This window comes from Macrosteles quadrilineatus, unplaced genomic scaffold, assembly GCF_028750875.1.
Source record: "Macrosteles quadrilineatus isolate MER2022 unplaced genomic scaffold, UCM_ALF_1.0 Scaffold_1__1_contigs__length_201487025, whole genome shotgun sequence".
NCBI lineage: Eukaryota > Metazoa > Arthropoda > Insecta > Hemiptera > Cicadellidae > Macrosteles > Macrosteles quadrilineatus.
In genome coordinates this window covers 50,359,903-50,384,339 of record NW_026542594.1, presented here as the reverse complement: position 1 = coordinate 50,384,339, position 24,437 = coordinate 50,359,903, and the positions used below count along the sequence as shown (strand labels likewise).

The 24,437-nt window shown below is 35.3% G+C and overlaps 1 protein-coding gene across 1 annotated transcript in view; it reads right to left on the bottom strand.

Annotated features, from left to right (window-relative positions):
- LOC128983003 (host cell factor 1-like) overlaps positions 1-24,437 on the bottom strand; it is a 112,585-nt gene that overhangs the window by 29,080 nt on the left and 59,068 nt on the right. Inside the window, exons 7-10 of the mRNA XM_054402121.1 lie at positions 13,540-13,623; positions 10,481-10,717; positions 9,614-9,787; positions 6,959-7,163 (exon numbers count right to left, since the gene is read on the bottom strand). Of these exons, the coding sequence (XP_054258096.1) occupies positions 6,959-7,163; positions 9,614-9,787; positions 10,481-10,717; positions 13,540-13,623 (700 nt within the window). The remainder of the gene's footprint in view (positions 1-6,958; positions 7,164-9,613; positions 9,788-10,480; positions 10,718-13,539; positions 13,624-24,437) is intronic.

The following is a 24,437-nucleotide window of genomic DNA, read 5'->3' as shown; positions in this document are numbered from 1 at the left end:
ACAGAAAATGATGTTAAAGAGGCAATGAACTCAATAAAATCAAAAGCTGTAGGTGTTGATAGTATATCGATACAAATGATAAGATCTGTTAGCCCATATGCAATTGGAGCAATAACACATTTGATAAACATGAGTCTGGCCTCAGGTGTTTTCCCTACAAGTTGGAAGATTGCCCATGTGAAACCATTGCCTAAGGTTGCTGCGCCAAAAACCGTCCAGCATTTAAGACCTATCTCCGTGTTACCTGCAATGTCAAAAATAATGGAAAAGATAGTAACTAAACAAATTGCTTCATTTCTAGATGACTTTGATATATTGCCTAAGCTACAGTCAGGGTTTAGAAAAAACCACAGTACTTGTACTGCACTGACTAATATGTTTGCGGATCTATTCGATGCCAAAGATAAAGGCCTATACAGCACATTAGCTATTCTAGATTATTCCCAAGCATTTGACTCTATTGATCATGAATTGTTATTGGCCAAAATGAAGTGCTATGGCTGTAGTGAAAAAGTTGTTTGTTGGTTTCGGTCCTATTTGGAGTCCCGACTGCAGGTTACCAAAATTGGGAGTGAGACATCAGATCCGCTTTGCAAATTGCGTGGTGTTCCTCAAGGTAGTTGTTTAGGACCTGTGCTGTTCAATTTGTACACGTCTGACTTGTCCAGAAGTGTAGAATATTGTACGGCACACTTGTATGCTGATGACTGCCAACTACACTTGTCATACAAGCCAGACAAGACATCAGAAGCAATCCGGCTCATCAATGCTGATTTGCACAGCATTTTTCAATGGTCTGTCATGAATGGCCTTGGATTGAATGTTGACAAGTGTGTAGTCATGCATACTGGACCAAACATTATGATGCAGGAATTGAGTAAATCTGCTATAGAAATCACCCTTGATGGCATGAGATTGTCTGTTTGCGACACTGTCAACACACTTGGTGTTGTACTTGACAAAGACCTCTCTTTTTCTGACCATGTCACATCTGCAGTTCAACGTGCAGTGGGTAGACTGAGAGGTCTTAGCAGATTTAAAACTCTACTGCCAGAATATGCCAAAATGCAACTCATGCGGTCCTTGGTCCTCCCAGCCTTTACATATTGCTTTCCTGCATATGGAAACAGCATCTCTAAGGAGGATATGGCAAGAGTTCAAAGAATTCAAAATTCTGCAGTAAGGTTCATTTTTGGCCTTAACCGCTTTGACCACGTGTCCTCCTTCCGAGATGCTGCAAAGCTCATCCCAATGGATGAAATATGCAGGAGGCTGACCTGCTGCCTGGTCCACAAAGTGCTCACGCTGGGAGAGCCTCAGTACCTCAGCGAGAGGCTTAAGTACAGGGGGGAGATCTGCCTGCGTGGTACTCGTTCCGACCGCAGGCTTCACTTTCCTAAAGTGAGGCTTGAGGTTGGAAGAAAGTCATTTTCTTATTTTGGCCCGCAGTTGTATAATGGCCTCCCTCAGGACATAAAGAGCTCCAAATCGTATGGCTCATTCAGGGCCGCAATGCATAAAAACAAATGTAAATTGTAAATGTTTTTTTTTGTAGTTTTTTGTATATTAAATTTCTGTATATATTAGGTTAGTTTAGTTTTAGTTTGACTTGAGTAAGTTTGAAAATCATGTATATGAAACTCGCTTGTAAATAAAGGCCTTTTTATTTATTTATTTATTTATTTATTACTGCAAGTAGACATCCCATTTACTTGAACCAAATGTGCCATTTGCATTGGATACATCAGTAGATATTTAATTTATAAAAACAGAAAGACAATTGGATTTAGATACTGCAAGTAGACATCTCATTAACCTGAACCAATTGTACCATTGGTTTGGATACTGCAAACAGACTAGACATCCCGTTTACGTTATATAAATGCACCATTGACTTTGGATACTGTAAGTATACTTCCCATTTACGTATAACAAATGTAGCATTACCTTTGGGTTCTGCAAGTAGACATTCCATTGTTTATGTGAACCAAACGTACCATTGAATAAGAGGATTCGACCAGGAGATGTCTCAATTACGTGAACTAGATTTAGCATTGACTTTGGATACTGCAAGTAGACATTCCATTTACATATAACAGACGTAGCATTGACTTAAAAAAAATGATTAATATACTTGCTCCGCTCAATATTGCAAGCATACAACTGCATTGCACACCTAGTTAACCATTTCCCATCATCTTTTCTACAGAGGGCTTTGGACCTCCAACGGCACTCCCTCACTAAAAAAAAAACATAACACTGACAATCATTTCATATTCCGAATCTGACAATTTAGATTTAGCACCCATTTTTAGCGATGTGACACTAGCTAAAATTGAAGACAGACTGAGGTGGATTACTGATGACATATTTGGGGTGGTAATACTTTGGGCCCTTTGGAAGAATCGAAGAATGCAAAACATGATATTTCCTGTGAGTCAGTCGTCAGTGACACACACTGTGTGAATCACCTTACGCTCGGTCAAAGTCCATCGTGGCAACACTGCACTGGATTCCTGAGCGGGCGATGGCGTCTGCACCCCTTGCAGGCGCGAGATCATCCAGTTTTTTGTTAATTTATATAAATAACATGCTTCACAATTTGGTTGAGCAGTATCAATATTTCAAATACTAAACCAATCACCTTCATAACAAGCTTTTCAATTTTTTCCTAGTGTTTGCCGTTTTTGAGAAAAAGTTAATTTACAAAAGTTACAACAAAAACTTTTTGGGTAGAGTAAAAATTCTGAAACACACAAATTTATTCATTATAGGTTAGTAAAAAGTGTGGAGACCCCCTGTTATTTTTTTAACGGCCCATACTAGAAAAACTAAACTTGGCACACCTTTTTGACATGTTATGAAGTACTTTTTGGGCATAACCGTCACTTGGTGTACATCCCCAAAATGGGGGATTTTGGGGGAAACTCAAAAATTTCAAATACAAAGACCCATCGAGTGACCCCTCATTTTGAAGGTCCTGGCAAAAGAAAATCAACAACGCAAACTAGAGGTCTTTATCCCAATCCAATAAAAAATGGAAGCCAATTGAAATTCTCTGAAGTTAAATTTAACTTACAGCTTTCCAAGTCTGGAGACCCGCTGTAAATTTTGTAGCGGCTCACACTAGGATAACTAAACTCTACACACCTTTTTGGCATGTTATGAAGTACTTTTTAAGCCTAATAGCCACTTACTTACCAAACCCAAAATGGGGGATTTTGGGGGAAACTCAAAAGTTTTAAATAATAAGCCCCATCGAGTGACCCCTCATTTTGAAGGTCCTGGTAAAAGAAAACTAACAATGTAAACTAGAGGTTTCTGTCTCAATCCAGTAAAAAAATGGAAGCTGATTGAAGTCTTTAGAAATCGGAAATAACTTGCAATTTTATATTTAATTGCCATATTTTACTGTGTTAAGATAGAGACCTATAGTTTGCATTGTTCGTTTTATTTTATTATGACCTTCAAAATGAGGGGTCACTCGATGGGGCTTATCATTTAAAGTTTTTGAGTTTCCCCCAACATCCCCCATTTTGGGTTTGGGAACTTATGAGAATTTCAATTAACTGCCATTTTGTACTGAACTGAGATGGAGACCTCTCATTTGCGTTATTGGTTTTCTTTTACTAGGACCTTCAAAATAAGGGGTCAATCGATGGGTCTTTGTATTTGAAATTTTTTAGTTTCCCCCAAATCCCCCCGTTTTGGGGATGAACACCAAGTGGTGGTTATGCCCAAAAAGTACTTCATAACATGCCATAATGGTGTGCCGAGTTTAGTTTTTCTAGTATGGGCCATTAAAAAATTAACAGGGGGTCTCCACACTTTTTTATAACCCCTGTATATGTGTCTAGATTGTATTAAAGTTTGATAAAGTTCTGACGTTTAGTTTACATTGTGCGAATTTTCAAAGTCATAAGATGGTTTTTGATACTCTAAAAACAGGGAGTTTTTACCTTCCGACTGTCATAAAATATTTCCTAAACGAGCTAAAAATTACTTGTCTTCACAGGAATACATACGTAGAATAAAACAACAAAAATTTATACATACAACGTGTTTTTCTAAGCTAGTATGGTTACTTTCTGTAGAGCTCCAAACTCGAGTGTCTAAACTTTTTTCCCTGACAGTAGGCTAACATACTAAAACATGATTGCTGTGGAAAAACATTATTAGATATTCAATTTGGACAGATTGGTTCAACTATAAATACACATAACATAAATTACACAGTACATTTACTTACATACATAGAAGACAAACAGACGGGACTAAAACATATTTTTACTATTACTACATTTGGGGTAAGACTTCGCGAAACGGTCAATTTTGACAAAACGTTTCTCGTGCAATGCCGGACGGTCACACTGAAATTTGATAATTCAATTCGTTAATTTTGTTTTCGTTCCTTCGCGAATCGATTCGTAAACACTCCAGCAATTCAGACAATTGTTGTTGTTCACACAATTGTGACACGTCATCCTCAGTCAACAGGATTACGTGAACAAGGTACACGACTTCCTTGAAAACAATAATATTGACATTCTCACTCAGGACCCGACGACCTCATTCTCCAAAGACATAAATAAATTGATCTCCTCCAGTACCAATCTTTTATCATCAGATGAAATAAAACATGTTAAGGTTACAAACCCTCAGGCTCCCGTCTTAAGAGGATTACCAAAGATTCATAAACCTAATGTACCAATTAGGCCCCTTGTCAATTTTAGGACATCCCCTGCATACAAGATCTCGCAAAAACTAGATAATATAATCAGGAGAGAAATAGTTCTTGAAAATGATTATAGCGTAAAAACACTGTAGACTTAGTTAACAAATTAACAAACATTGAATTAAAAGGATCATACATGCTCGCATCCTTCGATGTCGTTAATTTATACACCAACGTGCCTGTTAGAGAAACAATCCACATCCTAGAAACTAACTTACATAAAAATTCTTCTTTGTCGACAGTTGCTAAAAGAGAACTAATCAAATTAACAGAATGCATCTTAAATCAAAATTACTTCACATTCAATTTTACAAACAGAACGAAGGACTAACCATGGGCTGCCCTCTGTCAAGTATTTTATCAGAATTGTTTATGAACCACATAGAGAATGAATATTTATGGTCAGATTTGAACCGACATAGAGGAAAAATCATACACTACAGCCGTTATGTTGACGATACATTAGTTTTGTTCAATGGAAACCAGAGGCAGATCAACTTACTAGCCAACTATTTGAACACCGTCCACCGTAACATAACCTTCACACTAGAAACTGAGAACAATAAATCCATAAATTTCTTAGATGTATCAATAACCAGAACAGATAAAGGAATTGATTTTAATATTTACAGGACGCCAACAACGACGGATCAGACAATCCATTCATCCTCACACCACCCTCATAACCACAAAACACAGCAGCTTTCAACAGTTATGTTCACAGACTATTATCCATACCGTTGAGTAATGAAAACTATAGAAATGAAGTCGACACCTTAAAACACATAGCAGTAGCCAATGGTTACTACAGCTCGTTAATTGACAAATTGATAAGGAAGCACAACAACAAAACCAGACAAAGCAACGCAACAGATAACAAACAATATGTCAGCGCTGAATTTGGCACAGTCCTAAATAATACCCTAACTAAACAGATGGCCCGAAATAATATTACGATAGCCTACAAAGTTCTAATAAACTTTCCAACATCCTACAACAGACCAAGAACAATCCCCGTAGTAAAGTAAATGGTACGGGAATTTATAAAAACAAATGTGACAACTGCCCACGTTTTTATATCGGGCAAACTGCTCGTTCATTCAAAACCAGATTTAAAGAACATTTACCAAAAAGAAACAACAAATCCGCTTTTGCCGACCATCTCATTAACCACAACCATAACTACACTGACATAGAAACAAATTTGGAAGTCATGCATTTTTGCAACAACAAGAGGCGCTTGGATACCATAGAAGAATTTGAAATCTATAGAGCAGCTAGAGAACATCCTGACCATATCTTGAATGAGCAGCTGTCATTCAAATCAAATATTATTTATAACACCGCTATCCGCATCATGAACTCGACCAATCAGCGTAAGGGTCCTGATAAACAACAGGTGATGGGGAGGGAAGTGAATGTCTCCGATACCACCGTAACAACGCGCCAGTCATGACCTACACATTACCGGCGCCGCGTCGTGTGTTTGCGGTACTTGGCCAAGTGTTTGTAATATGTGTTTTTGTGTGAACTTCATGTACTTTATGTGTTTTTTGATGTGCTCAACCGCGGGCTAAATGAGTTTATTTTGTGTTTCTTCACTTTGAAGATGTGCTCATTGTAGCACGAAACAGCTGTCGTGTTTGACAACTATACAGGATCATTTTAGGCAAGGTAACATAAACCATATTCAGCTAATTTTAATGATCCAGAGGCTATCCATCATGAAATTACAATCTTATTTTATAAGTTAAAATATTTGTTATGATTGTTATTTTGTCACCAGCTTACCAACCCATAAGGTCCATGTGAATTTTTTTTTTAATTTTAAATTTATGTTTCATGCTTATTTTTGAGCCTATTTTAATTTATAAAGGGATTCTGCACATCTGGAAAATATCTTTCTAACAATATGCGTAGATTTTCCCTGCGATGTACATAAGCTAAGAAAAAAGGTTTTAAAGAAACATGCTTGCCTATTAATACATAGATAAATATTGCAATGGGGCGCTACTAATGGTTTTGCCTGGGCGCAGACAGGTTCAAAAACAGGCCTGATCTGATTTATTTTTATTTTTTTTAAAGAGAAAAAAAAAACAAAGAAACACCTATCATATTTTATGCAAAAATTATTCAAATAAAATCCAATCATTTAATACACTTGAATAATGTTACAAAAGATAAAACACAGAGGTTAATCTGAAATGGAAGTGTATGATTTACCTTGGAGCCATCTGACTTGAGTGGCAGGTCCATAACCCTTCTCATTCTTGGCTGCAATCCTGAAGATGATAGCGGGTTTGGTAGTCATGTCAATGTGAGCAGCAGCTAGAGACGTGTTCTGTACCACAGCCTGGTTCTGTGCCCCACAGTACACTCGCACAAATGCAAGCTGTGTTGGTGTACTGTTTACTGTTTTAGTGTCACCCTGTTAATCATTTCATTTGATAAAAATGTTTTTCTTTAATATAACCTCATTACCTTTAAGTAACTATTTATCTGTGAAATAGTCATAAAACTACACTTTTTAACTTTAGTAAGGTAAATTTAAATTTACTAAAGTTGTCTCTTGACAAACTTTTACTTTCGGTGTCTTTAATACAATTTATGAAAGGATTTATCATATATTAATATTTAAAACAATATTTGAAAGCCGTTTTTGTCAGGTCGCTAACTGTCCCCAAGACGTCATAGAGGAACTTAAAGCAGTTTATGGAATTTAAAAAATAAAAATAAATAAACTTTTATGCTGTACATACATTGTTTTGTGTCTTTATTAAGCCCTATTAAGTGTTTTACAATTACAGTCCACTTTTGGTAATTCAAACACTTGATAATTCAAAACTTTCAATAATTCAAAATGAAGGCTCAGTCCCTAGAGAATCTCTCAATATTTCAAATTTTTACCATGCATTTTGATACACTCTGTATTTCAAAGTCCAAATAGAGGGCAGGTCAATTTGTAACACGCAGTAATTCTAAGTTTCGTCGGAAAAACACTCTATAATTCGAAGTAACTCAGTAATTCGAAGTTTCGTCGGTTAACACTCTATAATTCGAAGTCATGCTGTAATTCGAAGTTTTGTCGAAAAAAACACTCTATAAATCAAAGTCACGCAGTAATTCGAAGTTTAGTCGGCAAAACACTCTATAGTTCGAAGTGATCTCTTCCTGTTATAACAGGAAACTATACAGTACAGTACATCCTGTTCCCATGGTAGGCTAGTGTTGGACGTTTTGATGTTTGTTTAGTTAGAGCAGTAGTCTGAGTTAGTTCGCTGACTTGTTTTTCTAAGTTGGCAATCCAATCTCTAGATTGCGCGACATCTCCTTGAGCACAAACGTAGTTGTCAACAGCTAGTTGTTGTTCAGCTATTGGCGAAATATATAGCGCTAAATAACAGATTTCTTTGCAACTACAGTAACTGAAAAATAAGCCGTTGATTGTTTAAAAGTGTACCTACTAAAATACGGTATGATGTTTTATTGTAACGTGCTGTACCTTTGTATGTATTAAAAAAATGAACTCTCTGTAATTCGAATGGTTTATTTTTCTACCGATAAATCGAACTCTTGATAATTCAAATTTATATGCTTGGTCCACCAATTTTGAATTATCAAGAGTCTACTGTACATCTATACTGAGATGTTTCAAAATTATCCTCATTGTTTACTTTTGAATTTGTATATAAGTTGTTTATAAACCATGTGTTATGTATCCAAACACCTAGGCCTACTATTAGCTAAATTAATACCTCTAAATTATCACATGTTTACATACAGTAAAAGGGCAAAAGGTTTCACCTGTTGTAAATTTCCATATTTCACATTCTCATCAAACACCATCTTTTATTATTTAATAAGCTGAAATTTGTAATCACTGGAAGTTATTTATACAGTTTGAATTATTTTATAAAATTATTCTTCTCTTTCACTTTTAAAAATATAATTAAAATACTCGATATAATACCAACCAATCATAAGTAACAGTGAAAAGTGAGTGACATCAAGAAACCAGTGATAACCAATTGTTGCAACAGATGTATGAAATTTAACAGGAAGATTTGTGAGTATTTCCATTAGTTAATAATCTTTTAGTTGACTCTTTTAAAACCATCGGAAATTATGACTGTTATTAGTTTTTAAACAAGTTATTTGTTTATAAATAACTCCTGTACTTCTTTGCAATTGCTCGATTTCGAGCAACATGTACACTAGTTTTAATTATATGATTGATTGCATTATTTAGGAAACAAGTCAGATGTTTATAAACATTGTTTTAAATTTTCAATGTAATTTACTATTTTTTTCAGACTTTTAAAAACGTTAGCGACCTGATGTTGTCTTTGTAGTTGATAAGACAAATATTCATAAAAAATAGAAAAACTTGCAATGAAGCTCTGCTATGGTTAGCAATGTATAATGTAACACTTAGTTTATTATTAATAAATAAATAAAAGTATGTATTTTAACCAAATAATATTTTTTATTTTTTCTGTTTTTATTTTCTCTCTCAATTTGAAATTCACCCATATATGGAAATATGGTTGAAAACATTATTTAACAATTAGTACTCATTTCATTTAGTTTTTTTATTTATTTTATAAGGTCTGCTCATTTAGCTTGCCTGAGAAAATTGAGTCCAGAAGTTAATAGATACACAGTAAAATACGGTAATACAAAATAAAACACTGATATTTCGTCCTGACCTACTATCTGAAGAAGTCCTAAATCAGAACAAAATATCAGTGTTGTGTTTTGTATTCTTTTATTGTGGACTCGTAAGCTCACATTTTTTCAGGTACCGATTAGCTAGCTGAACTCTATTCCTTTTAGAAAAATTCCTCTTCTTGTTATTTATTTCACACAGTATAGTACCTGTTGGTTGGTGGTGGCTTGTCTCACAGCCAGACAGACAGAGTATTCAATAATCTTGCCAGAAGAGGAGGAAGGTGGTTCCCAAGACAAGTGAGCTCCTTCAGCAGACTTGGATATCTTGATGGCAGATGGGGCTCCTGGGAACCCAGGCAGACAGGTCTTGAATGCAGATACCTATCAACAAATACATAACTTAACATGCGAGTGCGAGTAGTGCAAAAACAAGTGAACAAGTTAAACTACATAGTTAGTACAACAGGTATTCAACCAAACTTCAAAATTAAATTCACTGTCATATTTGCAAAATTGTTTTTGATAATGAAAAGGGTCAAGTCGAGGTTTAAATAGGGTATTCAGGAAAGACATTAGCAGTGGAAAATTCTCTTGGAAATTCCATACAATTTTCATTCTAGCTTTTCTCGCATGATTTTAATAACAATGGAATATTTTTGGGTTAAAAAACTTGCAGTATTATCGGTAACGCCATCACTGAAGAGTTTATATGCAATTAACTTACAATTCAGGATGTCACGGTGGTCCCAAATGAATCCAAAATGTTTATCAAATCCAAAGCATAGAACATGATTCCTTGAAATCAGGACTTTTTAAAGTTTTGACGATTCAAGAATAAGAATCCTTAACTATTTTAAAGTTTAACTGAAAAATCACAACTCAATCCAGATTTATCACGGTTGACCAAATTCAAGGCTCTTATGGTTTCATGGTTATGTGGATACCCTGCACAGCCCACTTAATACTAATTAAGGTGTAGGTCTTTGGGACACCTTAGTATGTTTTAACAAACCTAAAACAAAATATTTAGTTTTTTGCATATAGTATACATCTAGTGCTGTATGTGGAGTCTACCTCACTCCAAGGGCCTCTGCCACAGGTGTTGATGGCGGCTGCCCTGAACTTGTAAGCTGTCCCAGGCTCCAGGTCCAGTTTGAGAGCTCCTGTGTAGTCTGGCAGATTGTCTACAGTAATGTCAGGATGATCTGGATCCTCGAATGTCGAGGGGTCGTAGAAGCTCTTCACCAAAAATGAAGTACCTTTGATGATTCCCACATCACACCACACTGGTTCTCGTTTCAGTGGAACATCCTGTTATTTATCAGTATTAATACAACAGACACTCGGATGATACCATTATTGGTTCACTAAAACTTATGCAAAGTTTTATAGCCTAATTTAAATTTCATAAAAATGTTAAATGTGAGAAAATATAATTCTTCAGACTATTTCTAGTTAGTTGTGTTGTACTTCAGAAAATTAAGGGAGACTAGAGAAATAATTTTATTTACAATAAAACAAATCAAATGTATAAGATATGTAAAACATTAACCATTCCCAGACGAGCAATAGTATGCACACAGCCAGAAAAATTATTTTATTTAAATAAAAGATAAAAAAATCTTACTTTTTATAATGTTTATTCTGACTTTTTTGTTTATTTATTTTACTATTTTATTAAATTTCTTATTCTTTTAGAAAAACATTCCTAATACATCGGTGAGATATAATTGAATAAAAGTTTTTACAAAGATTAATGATGTTATAGACAATCAACTATAACAAAAACTGTCGTAATAATTGGCGGATATATATCTGCCTACTGTGTTTTGAATCTCGAAACTCGCCTATCGAATCTCGAAACCGAAACTTTTCCAATGTTTTGATGGTTTTGAGATTTGAGATTCGGTTTTGACATATCACTACTCTAAAATAACACAGAGATGTCTTTAATTTGGTAAGATTTGAAGAGAACAATGCTCAGTTTACCATATTGGGACTAAAAAAGTTATTAATAAGATGTAAAGTTGTTGAAATTTAAGTTTCACCAGTATATAAAAAAGTAAACAGCTCTTACAATTCTTAAAAAAAAAAATCATTGAATATTCCAGAAGAAATTTAATCATCTGAAGTGATGTTTAGTACAATAATAAATACTTAAAACCATACAACTACTTCCAAGTTTCTAATCCCCTTACCTATTTTTAAAAGATTTGCATAAGACTATATTATATTACCAATTGAGTTGAAGAATTTAAATAGATTCTAAATTAATTTTAGGCCATTATCATTATGTTTATGAGATGGGGACACCACCTAGGTACGTATTTTAACTAGGGGTCTCAATCCCAGGCCTTCAATCCAATCCCGGGATTTCGGGATTAGTCTCAACCAATCCCTGTTAATCAGCCAATTGATCCCAGGATTATATTATTTTATGATTTTAACTTTTCAGCCATTTGAACGTGAAGTCTCCTGGTTGAGTCCTCTAATGTTTTAAAACCTTACCAGTGTTACCATTGTGATTTTGCGGTTTTCTAAGTAAAGAATTACCACACGGAACTTCCATCACCTATCTTTCTTATTTACAGTGTATAATTGTTGATGTGTCTCTCTAGGATTTAGTAAATACATAAAAACCCCCGCCGCAGCAAACCTGCCAACAAAGCGAATTTCCATTTGTCTGAATTGATTTTCAATTAAATATATTTAAATAACATAAGGTTTAACGAGTACCTAGGTTTGCTATTACAAGGAAACTAATAACGTGTGGTTTTTAGTAAAGTATTAATTAATAGCTTAGTATAAAATAAATCAATTTGCCAAGTTTGGTCAAAATATATCCATAAACAAGCAAACTAAAACGTTTTACAATACACTCCATAATAATAACATGGGAATTTTAAATTTACAATTTTTTGAATTTTCTCCGTTACCAATAACTGTACAAAAACACTATGATATACTAAATTATTTTTTAAGGTCTTTAAAAAAGGCTTAGAGATAAATTGGGAAATTTTTTGTTTTGAGGGTCAAAAATGAGAAAACCCAATTTTTACCCCATAAAACCCTCCGTAAAACCCCGTTCCCATGGTCCAATCATCTGGTTCGCGAACTCATTCAAGTTTATCCTTACACCTTTAAACCAAATTTAATCAAAATCCAACAAGAATTACTCAAGTTGTTCACGGACACATACATATTTTCATATATAAAAATTAGAACGAATGGTGTTTTTGGGCTCTGGAGACATCAAAATGAAAAAGTAAACCAGTCCTGGGTCCTAGGTCTTACCATGAGACCTACGGTAATAGCTACTTCCCTATAGGGAAATTCGCTAAAAACACGAGCAACCGCACTCGGACGTAGCCTACACGTCATGCTGCTTCACTCAGCACTAAACTTGCCAAGATGCAAAGCTAGAAATTTGACTACTAAGAATAATATAAATCAAAATTAAAAGAAAAAAAGATAATATGGGAAGAATCACCAGTTGCTGCGTAAAATTGTCATGTTGACTGACAGCAATAAAACAATTTAAGGAACAAACAACAAACCATCTGCTTGTAGCGTGTGTACGAAAAATGTAGTTATTATCATAAAAAATTTAATCACCGCACTAAAAACCAAATACGAAGAAAACTAGAAAACTTATATACCCTATAAATTTAATCAATCTTAATAATAAAATAATAATGGTGTGCTTATAGGTTAATCTGTAGGCCTTCAATATTATTAGGAAAATAATACTTCAATTACCGATTGCCATGTTATGTTTGCCACATCGATTGCGTTGTTTGCGTTAATTGTCAAAAGGAAAACTCAAAAAAACTTACACTTTAATAAACTTATCGTAATTTAAGTAAACAGTATATGTGTTTCAAGTGCTATTGGAAGTATTTTTATTTATTTTTTGTAAGTAAAAGTCCTAAAATTCACAAAAAAGGTTAATACAAACATAGGTTTTGCAATCCCGTTAATCCAGGGATTAAAAGACACCAATCCCGGGATTTCTAGGTATCAAAAGGGATTGAGACCCCTAATTTTAACCCAAATATGAGTAAAGAATGTTGTTTAAAAATCAAGACAAAACTTGTATGGAATCATTTGATGTTATCACTATGACATCTTACCTCAACTTGCTTGATACCATTGGTCGCCTGGTCACAACCCAAGGCTGCAGACGCTAGGGTTACCAGTGCATCCGCTTCACCAACCTGGAATAGAGTAATACAGAATAGTTTTAACATTTTATACATACAAAATACTGTTTATATTGTAATGTACCTAAGTATAACTAACCTTAATCGTAGTAACTAGACTGTAATTGTAAAGAAAAAATTTTGTGATTGCTTTACTTCACTGAGAGTAATCAATAAATTGGAGATATTGGCATAAATAGTATTGTTGCGGGGCAATTTTTTTTATCCGAGCCGGTTCCAGCTCGGATCCGGCGGAGGTGGTACTCCGAAATCCGGATCCGACCATCACTACTATTTATTAACACTATATTCTTTAAAAACAGTAATTACAATAACCTAACTAAGCCTACCTAAAGCCGTGATATTCTAATTTACAATGCTTTTACTTACAGCTAACCTTTACAGGATTTATTACTATTTCTGCCACAACACTCACTACACTTTTACTGTCACTGTCACTAACACTGGTCACTCACATCGGCGTGCGGTCGCTTCACTGATCTCTGACTCAACTCGAGAGACCAGACTCAGACTTACTATACTGGCGTTTGTCGGAAGATGGTCCCTTGTATAGGTTTGCCAAAGAACCTTCTAGAGTAGAGAGTTCAAGTACACCAAGATAAAGCTGTTTTCAGACCGGCGTAGGACTGTAGAAGGTTCTGGACCCCTATTGCTGTAGTCCATTGACATGGGTTTATTGTCTGTCACTGGTGTTCGGGGAATCCCAATAGTGATGCGCGGTACATTTTAAACTTTCTCACCTCATTCGAGAAAGAGAAAGACAAAAGCAAAATTAAGTATGAATCACTATACATACAAACAATAACAAATAAAAGCCCTTTTTGGTTTGCTGAATGAAGGCTTAGCTGTTTGTCATGTAGCCATGTACTGTAGTCTCATCTATAAAAAAAAAATACATTCCACCCGTTAAGTTGAAATAGCAGTCTTGCACAATGTGCAGTGTTGCCATTTGTCACGGTGGTTACAGATCGAATGCAATATGATTCGTCGAAATCATTAGTAACTTAATCCAACATTTAACCATTGGAAATAAAAATATCAATAATTCAGCCACTGACTGGACTGGACTGAGTCAAACAGTTAAACTCAGTTAGAGTGAACTTGACTGAGTTTGCGGTTTGAGTCGTACATTCAGTGCTGTGCTGTTCTGCTGTTTATGTATTTGTTGCTTCTGCATTTCCATAGTTCGTACAAAACAAAGTCAAATAAAGAACTCTATGAATAAAATAAAATAATCTTGTGACTTGTAACTATTATTAATGTTACTACTAATCAACATCAGATAAGGAAAGGGTGGTTTTAAGGTAGTTGTAATAATCTATGTCTAATCTATGCCTGCCTTCTTTCTTACAGTTGAACTAACATATGTTTTATTAATTATTAAGATTTTTGTAAATAGTCCAAATAAATACACATCTTTGGTCAAGTCTATCATTTTTGTCTTGTCTGTCTTTAATATTTTTAACATTGGTGCCGAAACCCGACTAATAAATTATGTCAAGAAATATGTCCATACGAAAGTCAGGGAGAGAGAAACATCCTCCAAATAGATATTCCCCTGAAATTGTAAATGACAAGAATGAGGAACCCATAGAAAGAGATGGTCAACCTCCAAAACCCCCTTCTAAGTCAAAAACCACATCTTCAACTTCCAGCAAGCGCCGGTTAGTTCAACTGCAACTAGAAGAAATAGAAGAAATAAACAGGCTTGAGAAAATACATGAAGAAAGGGAGATGCAACGGCTGAAAGAATTTGAAGAAAAGGAGATGGAGCGACAGAGACAAGAGATGGAGCGACAGAGACAAGATATGGAGCGACAGAGACAAGATATGGAGCGTCAAATGCAGGAACAACAGAGGCGAAGAGAGGAGAGGGAAATGGAACGACAACGTCAAGCTGAAGCAAAAGAACTAGAACGACAGAAGCGTCTGCTGAGAGTAAGGACCGTACTTGAGTCTGCTTCGGTCTTGGGAAGTAGTCAGTCCGCCTCAGTCTTGGGCAGTCGTCATTTGGAATTGGAAGATAATGAAGACCCTGACAAGGTAAGCTTCAATATTGCTACTGTTGAGGAGGACTCTAATGTCAAAGTCAATAGGTGGCTGAATGAGGAACCGTCAGTTCCTTTGACATCATCAGCCATCGTGTCCACGGCTATTGATAAACTAGCAGACTCCTTTTCAAAAGCTATCAATTTATCTAACCCCAACCAACCTGTCTCTTGCTGACAGCGTCTTCCATCCTTCAGCGGGGAACCAGACGAGTGGCCCATGTTCTATTCCTGTTACAATAAGACTAAACACCTTTTTAATGACGATGAAAACCTTGACAGAATAAGAAATTGTCTGGAGGGAGATGCCTTTAAAATGGTAAAACCTCTATTTATATCAGGAAAAAATTTGAGTACAGTAATGAAAACTTTACAAATGCGTTTTGGACGTCCAGAGTTTATAGTAGAGTCAATGTTGAAAAAGGCGCGCATGCTCCAACCAGTCAAGGAGGATGACGCTGTCAGCCTTATTGAGTTTTCAACAACTCTTTTAAACCTGACCTCTACCGCAGAGTCGTTGGATTTGGAAATGTACTTAATAAATCCTCTCTTGCTGAATGAACTTTTAAGTAAGCTCCCATATACTCTAAAGTACAGGTGGGCTGAACATGTAAATAGCATGCATTTAGAAAAACCTACTGACCTGAAAGTATTCTGTAACTGGCTTGAAAATCAGTGTTCCATTATGAGTATTTATTTTCGTCCACCCAAGGAGACAACGCGGAAGAGATGTGACCCTAAACCAGTTTTTACTAATTCGCCCAATGAAAACGTTTGCATGTTTTGCTCGGAGGGTCATGAAACCGATAAATGTAAGCTTTTTAGAAAAGCAGAAGTCTTGCAGAGGTGGAAGATGATAATTGATAAAAAACTGTGTTTCTTTTGCTTCCGTCGTCACCACATCAAATTTTGCAATTTAAAGAAACCTTGTGGAATCAATGGGTGCAAACTATCCCACCATCGCCTTCTGCATACTCACAGTGCCACTAAAAATGCCCAAGAGATCAGCTGGGACAGAGTACAGAACACTTTCAGGCAGGAAGGTAAATCAAAAGAAGAATTTATAAGCAATCACTCGGTAAATAACCGTGTTTTACTAAGAGTATGTCCAGTGACATTATGGTCCAAGCTGTCAGATCGACACATATGCACTTTTAGATGACGGTTCAACCATATCTCTACTAGATTCAACTACAGCCAATAAATTAGGCGTCAGTGGTAGCATTGAACCCCTTACCACTTGTTGGTCAAATGCAACTAAACATTTTGACCCAACGTCCAGACGAGTTGAACTTAAAATAAAAGGGCTCTATGAAGACAAAGTTTTCACATTGACTAATGTAAGAACTCAATTTCCCTTAGATTTACCCCAACAGTCGATCGATTCAGTAAAGCTTCGTGAGACATGGTCTCATTAAAATTCAATCGACCAACCTCTACCAACATCTCATGCCAAACCTACCATCTTGATTGGTCAAGATAATTGCAACCTAATACTGACAAGGAAAGTTGTGGAAGGGCCTCCTAACTCGCCAGTTTTATCCTGGAGTTACTTAGGCTGGTCGTTGCATGGAAAATGTCCAGGATACAGTGGAGGACGTATCGATGACAACTTTGCTCTGACATGTTTTAAATATGATTAATTGTACAAAACAGCAGAAGAATCATTCAACTACGGAATCAACTATCATTCAAGAATCAACTACGGTGCAGAAAACATCTCCCAAGAGGAAAGGACTCAAAACAAAGATATGAAAATCAAAAAAGCACATTTAAACAGGGATCCAATAAAAGAAAAAGCGTTAGAGAAGGAATGCCAACCCCTGGAGGCTAAGAATATGATTCAAGACTCTGAGAAACATTCTGACATTCTCACCAGTGTCCAGACAGTCTAAGTAGTTGGAGAGAAAACGGAAGAGCCTGATAAAGAAAATGAGATAGGTCTAGTTGACGATGAGCTGATAGAAAATTCCAAAGTACTTGAAGTCTTGAAGGAAGCCATGCTGGAATCCAGTGTCAAAATCAAGAACAAGATCTTCGCGGTAACTGGCAAAAGGAAGAATGTGAAAACAGAAGACAAAAAACTTAAAGCCAAACCTCTATGGGAAATGAAGAAAACGGAGAACGATTCAGAGTTGAAAATTTGTGGTGGATGTGATGTGCAGTTTGACAATACCTCCTTCTACAGACACAAGAAGAAACGTGTGTGCTGGAAGGAGCACAAGAATAACGATGACAATCAAACAAACAAGTGTGCTCAGTGTGGCTGCAAGTTCCCATGTCTGATGGTCTTGTTTAAACACAACTGTAGTCGCTCACAGGAACCTACGATGCCACAATGGTGTCTTGAAGAGCAGATGGCGGAGGTGCTAAGAGACAGCGTGGAGGACAGTCCCAACTTGTCACCTATGAAAATATCCAGAGACGAGTCTGTGAGGAGAATGTCACTAGTGGACGATTCAGTCAGCCACGAGAGCTTTGACATCTCACAGTACCACAACAAGTCCAGCAGTGATAACCAGAGGAATAAGAAATATTCTGAAATATTCAAAGAAATCAAACATCAAAGAAGAAAACGTATGCTCAAAGTGAAAATCACTAAAGAACTGGTGAGTGCCAAATTTAGGCTTCGCAAGCCTCGGCCAAAAATTACTATTGCTCCAAAGAAAAAACTAATGAAAAGGAAAAAGAAACTAATTTTTGAAGCCCGGCCCACAACAACCCAAACAACGCACGCCCTAACGGTTCATATCCCTGTGATAACAAGAGATGTAAAACATGTGAAATAAATCAACCCAGCCAAACATTTTCCAGTTCCACAACCAAAGAAAACTACAACATCCGAGGCTTCAACACTTGTGAAACGAAGAACATTATCTACCAACTACAATGTAATAAATGTGATGCACAGTATGTAGGCCTATCCACCAATAGCCTCAGAACCAGGATGAATGGCCATAGACAAGATGTATCTACTGGATACAAAGACAAACCAGTTGTACAACATGCCCAGAGCCACAACAACCCTAGTTTCAATGACTGCTTTACAACCAAAATAGTCAAATCACTGCCCCCTCAATGTAACCAGTCACAACTGAGAAGATGGGAATTGTCTTATCAATGGTTTACTAAGTCTAGACAACCCCCAAACCTAAACCTGAGATAATACCTTCATCTAACCCACTCCACTTCAACATCCAACCCAACTAGCAGGCTTACATATTTATTCATATATATATAGTGCATATAAGATAAACTGAAACTGTGTTTTTTGAATTCATACTATTGGCAACAATGACTCAACAACTCACTGGCCACCATTTTGGACATCTAGAAAACTATCTCTTCCTTAGTTGAAAATGCTGTCAGTGACAGTGAAATATTCTAATGTTTTGTGTATATAGTGTAAGTTTTGTTTTGTGTTTCCTGTGCCAGTTTGGACTCTTCCCCATTCAGGTAAGCCTGCTATCCTCTCAAAAAATCCTAAAAAATCTAGGCCCTTGTGCTCTATGCTACACCCTTAACCTAATTTTTGAATGGTTAGTTCTTGGGGGGGGGGGAGAGAATGTAATAATCTATGTCTAATCTATGCCTGCCTTCTTTCTTACAGTTGAACTAACATATGTTTTATTAATTATTATGATTTTTGTAAATAGTCCAAATAAATACACATCTTTGGTCAAGTCTATCATTTTTGTCTTGTCTGTCTTTAATATTTTTAACAGTAGTGTAATGATTTTGTTGAGTCAAAATAAATCATTTATTTGATCCAGTCTTTCTTTATTAAGCTTGCCTTCTGTCTTCTTCTTAAAGATGGTGGAGGTCTTGGTGTCGATGATTGCACCACTCTATCAGCTAACAATAGTAACGACAACTTAACCAAACCAAATCTGAAATAATCATCTCATAGCCTACTATTGATAATATTTAGGGGTCTGCGGTGCACCGAATAAGTCGGTACGGTACGGTACAAGCTTAATTACCGTCATCGGTTCGGTACAGCATTTTACACGGTACAAATTCGGTTCGGTACAGCCTATTATAATAATAAATTACTTTCAGTTTACTATCGTAGTCAACGGCAGTTGGTTCCGAGCACATAAAAGTCTTATCAGATGTTTGTTCCATTAACATTTTATCACGACAATAATTGTTGTATTGAAGTACTTCCAAGAACTGTTGAGTTTTATCACTTTTATTTCTTTACGACTTTCCCCAATTCTGTTTTATCATAAAATAATAATAGTTTTATGATGACTGTTAAATGTTATCTCTAACTTAATCAGTATTTTCGTGAATATTGAATTTGCCGCTGGCCATTGCCTACTGCCATAAAACTGTTTATGGCTACATATTAAACTTGAAACTAATCTACAATCTTATTTTATAAATTAAATATTTGTTATGGATATTTTATCTTTCTATTGACGACCATGGATATATACAAACTTTTGTCGTGATTTTAATTTCAACATCAAAATACAATATTGCACAATCGTGATATTTTAGGCCATTGACCTTTATTATGCATCCGGTATTGCTGTTTCAGAAGAGAAGCACGTTGATAAATTATAAATTGATATTCCCGTAGTTAAAAAGAATTATTTTATAAACCTATAAAACAAAATCATAAAATCTTACATAAAGATAACAATAACGGAAATTGTAAAAAGGGTATAAAGATAACAGTCGTTATTCTTTTTCTTTGTTCTTCTATTTCTTGGGTTTCCCTTCATCACGCATTCAACAAGTTGCCATGGTTACTAATCACCCATGTCGGACATAGCGCACAGCAGGGGGTTAAAACTTGACGAAAATCGGTTAATTTTTACCTTATTTAATTACCAATGAATGTACTACTTTATTGGTATTTGGTACTGTATTAATAATCATTTAAAATGGCCGATTTTTGTCAAATTTAACAAAATATTTATTGAAATTTCAAGGTGAATATTAATAAAACAATTATTACCAAATATTTGTATTCATTTAAAAGATTGATTTGTGGTATTGGGTTCCCGACTGAGTGCAGCCGAGCGGCACTAATGAGGGTCGGACCTTCTTGGGGGTGAACAATAGACGGCTTATCAGACCCTCCCCTCCCCGTCCCGTGGTCTGGAGAAAGCATGTAAACAAACTATTGCACAAGAGTGACTTGACATTGAGCTGCTTCAACTATAATTTTGTCAAATGAACTGTGATGTTTCAAAATCAAAAACAATAATTTGGGACCATACTGCTTAACAACAATGGACTGCAATTATTGTTTAACATACAATCCATTTTTAACAAACTAAGATTATACGATTCAAATACAATTATAAAAGTTATCTTGGTATTTTACTTGGGGTAATGAAGTTATGTAGGCTAGTGTAATTCTCGGTTCATCAAGGTTCTACTGAATTATGTTTGGCAGTGAATAAGTGTAGAATGCAATTTATAAATTCAGGGATACACACCTTTTACACAGTTATAAAGTCTAATTGCCCAACATCAAATCTTACTCTGTGATAATCCAAATTTTAGTTTCAGAAAAAAACTTTGCAAGAATTGTATCCATCTTATAACTTAACTAGTTTTGAAGCTGATAAAAAAAATGGTCTTTGCCATTACTTCATCATAACCTCCAGTTTTTCATTGTCATCTGCTGTGAACAGCTGGCAAAACTACACTGTCTTCTACTGAATGCTTTTATATGTTTTTAAAATAAAAATAAAAAACTAGAAATTGTGTTGGTTGGAAATAATTTACCAGTTTTGTGAAATTATCTTGTCAATAAATGTTTCAAACATGTTTATTCATAAAAACGATTCTTATCCTATTTTTAAACTACTTTATCATGGCTATTCAAAGTATCTCAGAGTAAAATAGGTAAAGCCTTTATCTCAACTGTGATTTTTCTTGACACAATCCTCGTAGTAGTAAAAGGTTTTGTTTTAAAAATATGTGGTACAGTAATTGTTGTTAGAAAACCATGAATGTAGGATACTATCCATTTTCATAGTAATGTCTATGTATTAAAGTTAAAAATAATGGTTTAGATACAGTTCTGAGAAGAAAACCGCAAAAATACGGGTAGCCGCGTACCGTACCGATTTTGTACCGAGAACCGAGGTACAAAATATTGTACCGTACCAAACCGTACCGACCTTAAATTTTCTGTACCGCAGACCCCTAATAATATTTTATGATAAATATGCCCTTTCAAATAGCCATGATGATAATCATCATGGTTGACAATTTGAATTTTGTAAATGAGTAAATAAAAATATAACCTATTAACTTAGTACCGAAGGTATCGGTACCAACATTTCACAATTGATTCTTGGTCCCGGTACTTTTCCCAAGAACCGGTGGAACCGACATTTGACGTAAAGTACAGCTCGTGACATCTAAGCTGGCACTTGGCCGATCGCTAATAGTACCTATTTCAAAAACATTATCAGGGTGTCTACTACATTCTGGATAAAAAATTCATGGACAATTCCCGTACATTTAAGGACACTTTGCCGTAACCTTTTTTGGTGTCATTAGGCCTACCGAATAATTTTCCTGATTTGTCAAACTGTATTAATCTTGTTATTCACTGTAGTTGTACCAGAGAGAAAAGTAAATAATAATAGATAAGAGTTAAAAATTGCAAAATAGAAATTTATTGAAAGTAAACAAACATAGGCCTACCTATACTTTAGGTAAAGCTTTTATCTAACAAAAAACCACTAAGTGGTAACACTTCCCCCGCCAAGTCAGCAACCCAAAAAAGACAATAAATCACCACTTTTCCGCCAAGTAAAACAATGTAATGTATGTAAGTTTGGCAACTTGGCGGCAGACTTTTGCTTGTTTTTTTTTCATTAAAGTTACGTTGGTGGATAATTTCACAAATCAACTTCTCTAATTAATTAGTTCAACTAAGTATAATAATTTCGAGGTAATCAGTAAATATAAAACCATCACTATTATGATTTTATGAAATGTGACACAAATAAGGTCAAATTTTGTAAAATAAGCTCTCATCTAGCAATGTACTATTGGGAGAGATACTTGCTCAATGAAACTAATTTTATGGAATTTTTTAAAGTGATCAAGCAAAAGTCTGCCGCCAAGTGGCCAAACTTACATACATTACATTGTTTTACTTGGCGGAAAAGTGGTGATTTATTGTCTTTTTTGGGTTGCTGACTTGGCGGGGGAAGTGTTACCACTTAGTGGTTTTTTGTTAGATTGTATTTATTTTTGTAGAAAATTAACAGTTAAAATAAAAATCCTCTTTTTTCTTATATATAGACCAGGGCACAACTACACATAAAATGCATTGGTGTTACATAAGTGTTCCGATAATTAAACCCGTATATCTAAAGACTAGTGTAAATTGAGCCCTTATTAGAGAAGTAAAAATGTAATCAAACAGATTAGGTTTGTTAGAAATATCATAAGGCAAAACAAATATTGAAAAACTCATTTTTATCCTAAATTTACATATCACTTTTTACATTCACTTTTTTGCTTGTTTAACATACGTAGACGGATTTTCCCGATTGTTTTATTTGTTTTAGTGTATCAAAACATAAAACTAACCTTATTTAGTTAAATAAATTTTGGCAATATTATGAAGAAACAATGTTAAAACTAACCTTAGTTCTAGTACTAAGTTTCAAGTTCCTAGGTTTCATATGTTTTGATAAGTAGTATTAAACTGTTAAAAATGACGAGCTGCTGTACCAGTGTACCATCGGTACACTGCATTTTTCAATGGAAAGTATCGGGGAATATCACTGCTCTAAGTAATTTTATATAGTAAGTAGCTCAAATCATTCGGTATACCTGAAAAAAATACTTTATAAAAGTTTTAAAATAATTTTTCAGCTGATCCTATGAATTTCTCTAACATTTTAAATTAATTGAGATTTAATCGCAGCTGATCCTTCTTTTGTTTTGATTTTAATCCCATGTTATTTAAATGGGCCAAAATCGTACTTTGAGGGCTTGCCAAGGGTTTATGGGTCAACGCACCGACTTGTGACCCTCAAAAGGCACATCTACACGCTAAGGGCTTTCAAACAACATAAAAAACATTAAAATTGAGCCAGTGGTTTGGGCTGTAGGTCCGTCAACATTTAAGGAGAAGAAGGAGAACACGGAAAATTTGTGAATTTTCAAACTAGTTTTTCTTGGCTCAAACACAACCTTTTTTTAAATTCTTTTTTTTATTTTGCCAAGAATGATTGCCCCTATCCAGTGGATGAACAATTATTTTAATAGCTTTTGTTTCTTCAGAGCTATAGACGAGTAAAAAAGCCACTTTGTCACGTCATGTATATATACACTGCAGCAGCTGTGTACCGCTGGGGGACTTGGCGGGGCGGAACGCTGCCGCGTTCCTTAATAGTGTAACAGAGAAACGCAATCATTGTCTCCTGCAATAGCGACAAATATCTCCATCCGTCACGTAAACTTCATAAAATAGCTTATCCGATCCAGTCGGATTAATTTGGCATGATTCGCCCTGGCACAACGTTAGGTTCTCGACTACTTTTGAAAAAAAATCTTTAATGCATATTGTTACTCAATTCTTAGTACAAAATCAAGGTATGGTAAGCGGCTATTAATAAGCAATAAGCACAGAGTAAGATTATTGTATTCATTTGTAAAGTTAATATCACACATAGCAATCATAAGTTGTTTATCTTAGGCTCAATTACATTTTCTTAATATATTTTACAGCTCTTTCAAGAATCAAAATACCCAGGCCTAAACCTA